The following is a 12,547-nucleotide window of genomic DNA, read 5'->3' on the forward strand; positions in this document are numbered from 1 at the left end:
TCCCATTGGCCGACTGCGAGACACCTTACTGTCATCGAAGACCGGCCTAGGCTGTCTAGGGCCGCTTCGATTGCCTGTCCAGCTTCCTATCGTCACTAGTGTTAGAGACGGGCACAGGCGCGGCGTGATAAAAAATTTTACAGCGCGCGCAACGGCTGTTTTTGCATCCAAGCGCTGCGAATTTTAGCGCGCCGATGTACCGCTTCAGCGGGCGCGCTAAAATACGACGCGTTGTTTGATAAAACATACACATAGGTACTTAAACAATGACATAGTCATATTTCAAACAACATAGTCATAGCATATTTCAACCAACATAGTTCATAGCATACATAGTAAAAAAAAGATACAAAAGCCCGCGGCTAAACTACTCGTCGTCCTCCTCCTCCGACTCGGTGGTGTCCTCCTCTGACTCCTACGTCGTAATGAAGGCGTCTATCCACCGTTCATCGTTGGAGTCCCAGCTCGACACTTCTTTGAGCTCGACATTGAAGAGCGCATCCGCCTTCCGCGTACGCCTGTCCTCGTGATAGGCGGCTCGGTCCGCCCTCCTCTGCGCGTAGATTTCGCGCTCGTTGGCGACGTCCTCCGGGAAGCATTGGCGCCATACCGCCATGGCCTCCTCGTCCATCTCAGCGATGCCGAGGCGGCGCTCCCGCCTACGGTTGATGCGGCGGTCCTCGTCGGTGACTAGCCACGGGGGAGGCGCCAGCTCCCGCGTCGCCACCTCGGGGAAGTTCGTCTCCCTACGAGGCCGCCGGAGGCGCCACGCCGCCGCGTCGTACGCGTGGGTGGCCTCGTGGCTGGTCCCGAACGTGCCGAGGCCAAGGCGCGTCTCATCGGAGCGGATCTCGGCGTAGAAGACGCCGGAGGGGCGCGCGTGGACGCCGCCGTAGCCCGAACTTCCCCGGTGGCGCGGCAGCGGCGAGGCGAGAAAGAAGAAGCGTGACGAGGAAGAGCGGCGAAGAGGACGCGTGGCGAGGCTGAGCAGTGGAGAGGGCCCGTGGAGGGGCGCTGGTTTTATAGCGCGCGCCCGCTTTTTCCCGCGCACGCGCGCTTTTTTTGCGCGTCACTTTTTCCCGCGCCGGCTGAAGCGCGCCGCGAGGGCGCGCACGCGCTAAAAGCCATGTTTTTCGCGCGCGCGCATTATTTGACGTGTCTGTTGGAGATGCTCTTAGCCTGATACACATAGTAGGGCCGAGCAGACGGGTACAACTAAAGCCATGCAACACTTTGGTGAAGCTGGCAGACGACATTGCCATACGGATCGAGCACAAGCGTCCAGGTTCCTTCAGTGTGCCGACCTCGCATCCCATCATGGGCCCTCCAGATTTGCACGCCGAGGCAAAGGGAAAAACGTGAGTGACAGACAAGACAGCATCGTCCATCTCATTCAACGCGAGTTAATCTGTTAATGTGCGTGTGATTGGACAGGTAACATACAGATTGGTGGCTTCATGCTCTGACCGTCTGACGGCTGAAGCAAACGACCCTGCCATGTGCAATAGGTTGCAGCCCGCCTCATCCTGCTGGTAGATATTCAAAAGCACACTATAGACGGCCATACCCAGCGGCATCCTTTAGCAAGATGGGGAATCGAGAACACGGCAACGGTCAAAGCCGGCCAGCGACGCCGCCGGCAAGAGATGGGCACACAGGTGCGTCTGAGTGCTGGGTGACAGTGTTGTTCGACACCGGGGGTACTCACGGGCCACTCAAAACCACACCTCCCAGTTCTTTTGGCGGCTTTATTTTTTAAGCCGTCTCCTCCCCAGATTTTTCCATAAAAGCATGGTTAATTGTATAGCCAACTATCGATTATATGAAGTTATAATGTCATATACAGCCGACCTAATAGGTAACACTTATAATAGCAAATTGCTAAGTACTCCCTTCGTTTCTGCATATAAGACTTCTAATAGATTTCAATACGGACTATATATGGATGTATATAGATATATTTCAGATTGTAAATTCATTCCTTTTGCTTTACATGTAGTCCGCATTAGAATCTTTAAAAAGTCTTATATTTAGGAACGGATGGAGTAGTAATTTATTAATGCATGGCCCATCTTATATCTTTGCAATGTTTCTTGGAGTCCGTGCTATAGTCAGCTGTTAATATGCAGCCCGTTTTTCTTTTCTCTCGTCCAACTAAACAAAAATATAATAGTTTAATTCTTACAGCCTGCTGACTGTACCTTATTATACTTACTCTAAGCCGCCTCTCTTATTTATTGCGGCTTCTGATCTAGTTATAGGATAACTAATTTAGAAGTCTCGACAAATTTGTGAAGCGACTTATTTTTTAAAACTGGAGAGATGTAGCTTTTTTTTTTTGAGCCGTCCAAAAGAACTAACATAGCGCACGGGCTGGCACACGACATCGCTTGAACCAATGAAGACCCAAATGGGAGTATTCATTGGACTTACTCCCGGCCTAAGCGTACGGAACACAACGTGCCTTTGCCTTCCCGAGGCTGGCTGGATGGCAGCCGATCGAGTCCAAGAACACGCCGGCACCATTTCTAAAAATATTGCCATGGCAGCAAAAACAAAAATGGTTGCCAATGCCATGGCCGGCGAAGGATCAGACACGGAGATGACTAGTTGCATGTGATTATACATATTACATAGATAGTACATGATTAGGAGCGAAATGTAATACTCCCTCCGTTTTATAATATAAAAATGTTTTTAATACTAATGTAGTGTTAAAAATGCTCTTATATTATAAGACGGAGGGAGTAAATAAGAAGAGGTAGTATGGAAACATCATAATATTTCAAGTATAGTCACTCGTACAAACCGATTATGCAGAAGCAATAATGGACAATTATCGTACATGATTTCATAAAAGCAAGCCATCTTCATCACCACTCGAGACCAACGAGCCCGGGACGCGCCACCCGCAACAACGATGAAAGCAAAGGATGGTGACGGAGGAAAAAAGAAAGAAACGACGTAGCCAAGAAGAAAAAGATACCCAACCTCAGCCGGGGCAAGGAAGCAACGGTGCGACGCCGCCACAACGAAAAAGCCAACGAGGCGCCGGCCTACAGCGCCGGCAAATAAGTCATGGCCGACACTGAGAAAGCTGCAAAACGAAACGAGAAGATGGCCTATGGGTGCGCGCCCAACCTGCAGCATAAAACGACGGATTTGTAGGAAAACACAATCGACCTAATGAAAATACCGTAATGCCCATGAAACGTCTGACTCGACACCGCCCTTGTCGCACAGGACAAGTACCGTCGTAGGTGACAGACCCTCACATCCATCCTCGGTGACAGATCCGGCGTCCCGAGTTCACTGCTCACACCATTCTGGCAGGAGGCAGCCCACCAGATGGCCCTCGCGGGTGTGCCGTCCACACGTCATGGAGCCCAAGGCGGCTCATTCGGGTGTGCGCCATGCACGTGTCGACGCTGCGACCACAACGCACCCCGGCTCGAGTGATCGAACCAGCCCGGCAAAGGACGAAGAGGCCAATAGCCGGATCTAGCCTCCCAATCGCGCAGGGCCATCACGGGCGCGCCCAATGCCTCCCAATGACAGTGGCCCCGGATGCGCTCCTGTGGTCCACCTATCACGGACCGTCTAACCGGGTCATCCAGGCCCGCGCCTTCGGGCAGATCAACCGATGCGGATATGGCCCGAGAGGCCCCTGTGGCATGCCATCATGAAGCAGACGGCGTGGAGGCTCGCTCACCCGCGAAGCCCCCAAGGAGGCGGGTACTCCAACATCTTTATAGGATAATTTCTTCCGAGTTTTTTCGGTTTGCTTCTCTTTGTGGTCACATTATAATTCAATACCCCCCTAATTTTCCAGGAGAGAATTCCTTATTTGACCCTTTTTTAAAATCTGCTTCCCTTTTTTGGCCCTAACAAAAAAATGCTTCCCTTTTTGACATCCAAAGTTCATTTTGTTCCCTCAATGACATTTTCGTTAGTTTTGGCCACTAAGACCGTCAAGTGAAACCTAAAAAGTCTTTTTTTACCCCTGCTTTTGCTCACTGGTGAAAAGGAAGAAAGTGCTATGACCGAACTACTCTCCCGGTTCCCCACCCCGAGTCCGTGATGTTGCTGGAACTGGCAGGGCGGAGGGTGAGGGATCCTCGGCTTTGGTGTTGGTTTTAGATCGATAGAATAAGGGCGTGTTTGGTTGCCCGCATCCAGCCCAACCAGGCCCGCGCGGGAAGGGAGAGGCCTGTTTGGTTGCCTGATTTTCCTATTGGGCCTGCATCGCACACTTCTCAAAGCAGCCCAGAGCCTGGCTCGCTGGGAACGCTCGGATCGGCAGTTTCTAGCGAGCCAGGCTGAGTGCAGCGCGAGGTCGCACGGGCGGGTGCAACGTGAGGGCGAGGGGGGATGGCGGGAGATGGAAATTTGGCGCGCCGTCCCGGCCCCAAATCTAGCCTCACCCCCCTTTCACTCGCTCACCCATAGCTACTACCCTCTTTCTTCCCTACTGCCTCACCACCGGCGGTGGCTGCGATTTCAGATCTGCGCTAGAGGCGGCGGCGGCGTTTGCGGCGGATCTGGTGCTCCCCTTGATGTTGGCCACCGTCTGGTCGACCTAGTGTGTGCCATGGCTCCCCCTACGCCGTCCTCGTCTCCGATGCCGGTAAGTAGCACCCCTCCCCCCTTTGTTAGCTCGGTGGTTAGGCCGTTAGGCTAGGTGTAGGATCGATTTCCCACTGAACAAACCGTCGATGTCGACTAGGTTATGGACGCACGGATGAGGCTGATAATCCAGGCAGCAGCACTGATTAGTGTGATTCAGGCATGGGTCATGTTCATGCACCAGAGAGTTGTTCGTCGTGCTGGGAGACCTTTGATCCGCTATGGTTCACTGTTTCTCCGGGAACAGGAGAGGATCCAAAATCTGAACTACATCTACAACTGCAATGACGTCGAGGCTCTGTGGATGCTTTGAATGAAAAGAGCGCCATTTGCCAGGCTTGTCGAGACCTTCAGGAGCAGGGGGCTGCTGCAAGATAGCATCAACACCAGTGTCGAAGAGCAAGTGCCCATGTTCCTCCATGTTGTTGGCCATAACCAGAGGTTCAGGGTCATTCACAACACGTTCAGGAGATCAATGGAGACCATCTCTAGGTACTTTAAGCAGGTGTTTTTTGCTATTGGGGAGCTTAGAGGCGAGATGATCAGGAGACCATCTGGTCAGACTCCACCCAAGATTCGCGGAAGCCTAAGATGGTATCCATACTTCAAGGTGAGCATTGACAATATACACTTTTCATGGCTTGATATGCTTGTATTGTTCAAGTTGAGCACTAACACAGGCTTGTGATGCCATTTTCAGGATTGCATTGGGGCAATAGATGGTACTCATGTCACTGCCAGAGTTCGTAGGTCACAGTCTGCAGCATACAGGGGGAGGAAGCACTACACAAGCCAGAATGTGCTTGCTGCTGTTGACATTGATCTGAAGTTCACATATGTGTTGGCTGGCTGGGAGGGGTCAGCGCATGATGCTAACATTCTCAGTGACAACATGAGTCGACCTGATGGGATCAACATCCCCGACGGCAAGTTCTACCTTGGAGATGCTGGCTATGCATGTCGGCCGGGTATTCTTCCACCCTTCAGGAAAACCAGGTACCATCTCAACGAGTTCTCTGGTAGGAACTATCCTAGGACTGCACAGGAGCTGTTTAATCTCAGACACTCCAGCCTTAGAGTAACTGTTGAGAGGGCATTTGGAGCTCTGAAGAATAGGTTTAAGATCCTGGATCAGAAGCCATTCCACCCATACTCCACTCAGATTAAGCTAGTTCTTGCTTGTTGCATTCTGCATAACTGGATCCTCCAGTGGGGCTTTGATGAACACGTGCATGAGGAGGAAGAGGTTGAGCCTGACGATTGTTATCTCTGGCCATGGTGAGGAGGCATTTGACAATGACGCTTGGAAGAACAAAAGGTTGGAGTGGGCAGAGGCAATGTGGCTTAACACAGGTGAATGTAGGATTTGAAGAAGATGGAACAAGAAGAAGAAGCAGCAGCAACAGAAGCAGAAGAAGAACAAGAAGAAGAAGAAGAGGAAAATCTGGTAGCAGCAACACCGATGAACTATCCCCTATTTAGCCAATGGCTTTTAATAATTTGAACTGTCATTTGATAGTAGTTAGGATAAACTGTCATTTGTTTAAGTAGCTGGCGCTACATGTTCAGATTATGTGTGGTAAGCTCACCACTAGTTCGAAGTGGTGACAACACCTTATGCAGGTTGCAACCAAACACCATGTCATATGTGCGCCTAATGCAATGCGGGCAACCAAACTCTGGGTCAAAAATGATTGTGTCATGCAACTAGGGGCATGCAGGCAACCAAACTATGCGCATCTGGGATTTTTTGGCATGCATCCCCTCAAACCGGCTCACTAGAGCCAGACTGGATTGGCAATGTAACCAAACATGCCCTAAATCCACGAGAAGCTGGTATGCATACGTGCAAAGTTTGTTGGAAATATGAGCAATTTACCAAATGATTTTATTATCAGAGATACTAGATAAAGCACGACTAGTATAGCAGTGATAAAACAAGTCATGCGATTTGATAAAGAGAAGGTAAACAACATCTTCATATATGAACTATAACTAAACACATCTAGAACAGATAGTATAGCAAGTTGCATATACGAAACAGAGTCTAACATATCTAGGGCAAACACTAGAACAAGGAACTGTAGTAGGGTTTCTAACAGAAAGAGGAAGAGCACGTACGGGACAACAGCAGCAGAAGCACTGGACTTGGGGTCGACATCCTCTCCAGCCATGTCGTCGATGAGGTTGTCGACGTCGGGGAAGAAGTCGTCGTCGGGGAAGTAGTCGTCGGAGTCCGTGATGGAAAAGTCAGTAGTCGCGCGGAGCGCTCCCCAAAAACCTTATCACCCTTCTCCCATACAGGACTCAAAGTGGTGCGGTTTCGGAGGCCTACTGTCCCGACTCGCGGTGCACGCCGCAAGCCGGGATGAGGAAGACAGCAGCAGCTCAGAGATTGGAACCGGTGGTGAGAGGAAGAAGAAGTTCTGGTGCGCCTCTCTGAGAGGATCGACCTCCCATTTATAGGCGCAAGAGAAGGAGGCGAGAGGGCAGCGACGGGAGGCGAAACGAAGAGAACAGCCAGCAGCCGAAGGGCTGCACCATTCGCATTCGAACTCCACTTTTAGACATCGGCTCGGCTCATTCCCGCAACCCGCGGCGCATCGTGACGAGGCGTGGCGTGGCGAGGCGGGCGGCGGAGGAGGAGCGCGCGTGGATGTCCCTCTTGTTCTCATGCTCATACAAGTGGGGAAAGAACCTCCCTTATAAAGAGGTCCAACTCCCTCTAAACTAGCAATGTGGGACTAAACTTTAGTTCCACCTCTTGCCTTGCACGAATGGGCTGCATGGGCCTCTAGGATTTATTAGGAATTTCTGAAACTGCTTATTGGGCTAGGCCCAAAATAGATAAAATTCCAGCAATCCCCCACCAGATCCCAGAGGCACACAAAATTTGCCTTTGGTTCCAAAACACTGTTTTATATACCGGTACTGCAGTGGAGACTGTTAAGTTGAACTTCCACCTAGAACTTTATGCTACACTTAAGCAACTTGAACAGTGGACTGGGCCTTGAACTGCAAGTTTTTTGCGAATCTAGCTTCACATAAAGCCTTGACCGATACGTGGCTACCGTGGGTCTTCCCCGCGGGTGGAGCTTATGCGTCATACTCCGAGACCTTTCATGAGTTTATTAGAGAGAACCCTACTCTCATAGATTGCGACGTTTAACAATCAGACTCATATAGGTGCGTTCTTCAAAAGATGTTCTGCAGGACGACATCTCTGCTTCAATGAGCCACTTAGAACACATTAAGATATACATCAACCTGCCATGCAGATTAGGAGAGTATTGCATCTTCATGGAGTGGTATTGTTAATAGTAAGGATACTCTCCTCTCAGTTGATCAACAGCTTGTCTTCCACATCTAATTCACGGGATCTCCGATCACAAAGAATAGGTTACCACAGTGAACAACTCATATTGTGGGTCTCATACCCATCTCCCTCGATGCATTATCTATCACATTACGTGATAGACCCTTTGTAAAAGGATCTGCCAGATTTTTAGACGTTTGGATATAATCCAATGCAATAACTCCGGAGTTTCTCATTTTCCTGACAGACTTTAACCTTCTCTGAACGTGTCTTGATGACTTCATGTTATCCTTTGAGCTGCTCACTTTCGTGATCACAGTTTGATTGTCGCAGTTCATAAGGATACCCGGTACAGGTTTCTCAACAACCGGCAAGTCATTCAAGAGTCGGCGAAGCCAATCTGCTTCGACCGTAGCTGTATCTAGTGCTGTGAGTTCCGCTTCCATTGTTGACCTCGTTAAGATGGTCTGCTTGCAAGACTTCCAAGAAACAGCGAAACCTCCATGAGTGAATACATAACCACTCGTGGCCTTTATCTCATCAGCATCTGAGATCCAGTTTGAGTCACTATACCCTTCAAGCACCTTTGGGTGCCCGGTGTAGTGAATTCCATAATTCGCAGTGCCTTTCAAATAACGCAAAACTCTCTCTAGAGCTTTCCAATGCACATCTCCTGGTTTTGAGACAAACCGACTCAGTTTGCTAACAGCAAAAGAGATGTTAGGTCTTGTAGCACTGGCTAAGTACATAAGCGAGCCAATAATCTGAGAATACTTCAATTGGTCTCTAGCAATTCTTCGATTCTTTCGAAGCAACATACTAGCATCATATGGTGTTGGAGAGGGCTTGCAGTCACTGTAGCCAAAGCGACTCAAGATCTTTTCCACATAGTGAGATTGAAGCAATGTGATCCCACCATCATCGTCTCTCAACAACTTGATGTTCAGAATGACATCAGTCACTCCTAAATCTTTCATCTCAAAACAGCGAGATAGAAAATCCTTGACCTCCTTAATAACATTCAGATTTGTTCCGAAAATCAGTATGTCATCAACATACAAGCAAAGGATAACTCCGTCGCACCCACCATGGCGATAGTACACACATTTGTCAGCTTCGTTTACAACAAAGCCTGCAGCTGTTAAAGTTCTTTCAAACTTCTCATGCCACTGTTTGGGTGCTTGCTTGAGTCCATACAAAGACTTCAGCAACTTGCACACTTTTCTTTCCTGACCATCTAGTACAAACCCATCTGGTTGTTCCATATAAATTTCCTCGTCCAACTCTCCATTTAGGAAAGCAGTCTTAACATCCATTTGATGAACGAGAAGACCATGCGAGGCAGCTAGTGAAAGTAGAACTCGAATAGTGGTCAGTCGAGCCACAGGTGAGTAAGTATCAAAGAAGTCTTCACCTTCCTTTTGGGTATAACCCTTAGCCACAAGCCGAGCCTTGTACTTTTCAATAGTACCATTAGGCCTAAGCTTCTTCTTGAATACCCATTTGCATCCTATAGATTTGCACCCATAAGGACGATCAGTTATCTCCCAAGTTTCATTCGCCAAGATGGAATCCATCTCGCTACGAACCGCTTCCTTCCAGTAGTCAGCATCTTCTGATGCATAGGCCTCTGAAATAGAACTGAGAGTGTCATCTATGAGATACACAAGAAAATCATCACCAAAGGACTTTGCAGTCCTCTGTCTCTTGCTCCTAATAGGAACTTCATTGTTCTCCTCCACGGGACTTTCAAAGTGTTCCATCGAAATGGTAGGTTCGGTAATTGTAACTGGTTCCTAATTCAATGAACTAGGCATCTCCTGATTAGATGAGGTAGCCATATCCTTCATGGGAAAGATATCTTCAAAGAAAGTCGCATCATTCGACTCCATGATCGTACCGACATGCATGTCAGGTACCTCAGATTTTACAACCACGAATCTATAGCCAATGCTATGAAAAGCATATCCCAGGAAAACACAATCCACAGTCTTTGGTCCAAGCTTCCGCTTCTTTGGAATTGGAACATTGACTTTCGCCAAACAACCCCATGTTCGTAGATAAGAGAGTTTTAACCTTTTCTTCTCCCATTCCTCGAATAGAGTTATCTCTTTGTTCTTTGTGGGAACTCGGTTTAGGACATGACATGCCGTTAATATCGCCTCCCCCACCATGCCTAGGAGAGACCCGATGTGTCTAACATGGCGTTAACCAAATCAGTTAGAGTACGGTTCTTTCTTTCGGCCACCCCATTTGACTGAGGTGAATAGGGAGGCGTCCTCTCATGAATTATACCATGTTCCGCACCAAAAGCATCAAATTAATTGGAAAAATACACTCCACCACGGTCGGACCTAAGCCTCTTGATTTTTCGATCAAGTTGGTTTTCCACTTCAGCTTTATAGATCTTGAAAAAGTTCAAAGCCTCATCCTTAGATTTCAGAAGATACACACGGCAGTATCTAGTGGAATCATCAATTAACATCATGAAATATTTCTTTCCACCTTTTGTCAAAACACCATTCATTTCACATAGATCTGAATGTATGAGCTCTAGTGGTGCAAGATTTCTCGTTTCTGCAGTCGTGTGAGACTTACGAGGTTGCTTAGCTTGCACACACACTTGACACTTAGATCCCTGACAGTGGTGAAACTAGGGATTAAGTTCAACTTCGCTAGTCGCGACATGCAACCAAAGTTAACATGACAAAGACGTGAATGCCACACATTTGATTCACTATTGTTGCAAATATGATTAACAACTTTATTGCAAACGTCTGATAAGGATAAACGAAACAGGCCTCCTGACTCATAACCTTTACCAACAAAGGTTTCATACTTGGATATTACAAATTTATTCGACTCAAAGACAAACTTGTAGCCATCTCTACGCAGAAGAGATCCGCTAACAAGATTTTTATTGACGGAGGGGACATAATGCACGTTCTTCAGCTGCACGATCTTCCCCGAAGTAAACTTCAGATCGACCATGCCAACACCACGAACACAAGCACTTGAACCGTTGCCCATCATCACGGTTGAAGTCCCTGCGGTCTGATAAGACGAGAACATGAAAATATCACCGCATACATGCACATTAGCACCCGTGTCAATCAACCAATCAGGAGAATGACATACTGAAAGAATAGTGGGAAATATACCATACCCAACATCCTTCATGTCAGTGTCTCCAATGACAACATTAGCGGTCTTGCCGCCTTTCCCAGGATGACGCTTGTCATAGCGATTAGGGCAACTAGGAGCCCAATGATCAGGATCCCCACACACATGACAAGCACCTTTCTTCTTGTCATTCTTCTTCTTGAAGTTTGTGTGTTGCACAATATTGTTCCTCCCATCAAACTTTGCTTTACCATCGAACTTGCCTTTGTTCTTGAACTTGTGGGGCTGAAAGTTCTTATTCTGTACCAGATTGGCACTAGATCCTCCCTCAATACCTCGAGCACGTGTGTCCTTTGCTCTCGCCTTTTCTTCCACATCAAGAGTACCTATGAGATCTGAGACGGAAAACTTCTGTCTGTTATGCTTCAGTAAGGTAGCAAAGTTCCTCCATGAAGGAGGAAGCGTAGTGATAATACCTCCGGCAATAAACTTGTCTGGTAGCATACAATTGAAGTGCTCAAGTTCTCTAGCAAATGACTGTATCTCATGAGCTTGCTCAACCACGGAGCGCTCTTCAGTCATCCTGTAATCATAGAATTGCTCCATGATGTACAGCTCAATGCCAGCATCTGAGACCCCAAACTTGGCCTCGACTGCGTCCCACATATCTTTTCCATTATCAATTGACGCATAAGCATCAACTATGTTCTCACCAAGAAACTCAAGAGAGCAGCCTTAAACAGAGTATCCATTTTCTGAAAAGCTTGTGCCTATTGAGCATCAAGCTCTCCTTCAGGTTTGCCAAGAGTGGCATCATAGCAACTCATGTTTGAAACCATAAGACTGCTCTCATGCGCCACCTCTTATAGTGGATACCCTCAAACATACACTAGTAGAAAAAGAGGCTTCCATACGCCCCCATTAGTCCCCAAAACAATCGAACCGCGACTAAAGGGGCCTTTAGTCGCGGTTCGGGAGGAGACCCGCGACCAACTATCTGGGCCCAGCGCGCTCGGTCGACAGCTGGCGGACGGGAGGGGCTTTAGTCCCGGTTGGCCTGGCCAACCGGGACTAAAGGTCCCCGAAGGCCTTTAGTCGCGGTTGGCCAGGCCAACCGGGACTAAAGGCCCATCCAGCTGGCAGACGGGAGGGGCTTTAGTCGCGGTTGGCCTGGCCAACCGGGACTAAAGGTCCCCGAAGGCCTTTAGTCGCGGTTGGCCAGGCCAACCGGGACTAAAGGCCCATCCCTATATATAGGACTCATCTCACTTCACTTCACTCAGCTCACTTCACAATTTTCAGAAGGGGGTGGTGGGTTTGCTTTTGGTTCCTCCTATGCACACAAGGTGTTCGATGAAATGCCCGAGAGCCTGAAACAAACATGATATGAAGTGTCCGAGCCACACTTGAGCTTTCTCATTTATTTTTCCTCCGCGATCGCGGTTAGCAACTTGAACCTTTCATGTGTCATTGATAAAATAT

At 48.4% G+C, this 12,547-nt stretch overlaps 1 protein-coding gene across 1 annotated transcript; it reads right to left on the reverse strand.

Annotated features, from left to right (window-relative positions):
- Window positions 1-415: 415 nt before the first annotated feature.
- LOC109777744 (uncharacterized) lies at window positions 416-1,577 on the reverse strand. The gene is made up of 2 exons (XM_020336307.1): window positions 1,444-1,577; window positions 416-983 (listed from the first exon to the last, which is right to left on the reverse strand). Exons 1-2 carry the CDS (start codon window positions 1,575-1,577, stop codon window positions 416-418), a joined length of 702 nt encoding a protein of 233 aa, XP_020191896.1.
- Between the last annotated feature and the right edge of the window lie 10,970 nt (window positions 1,578-12,547).

Source organism: Aegilops tauschii, chromosome 7, assembly GCF_002575655.3.
Source record: "Aegilops tauschii subsp. strangulata cultivar AL8/78 chromosome 7, Aet v6.0, whole genome shotgun sequence".
NCBI lineage: Eukaryota > Viridiplantae > Streptophyta > Magnoliopsida > Poales > Poaceae > Aegilops > Aegilops tauschii.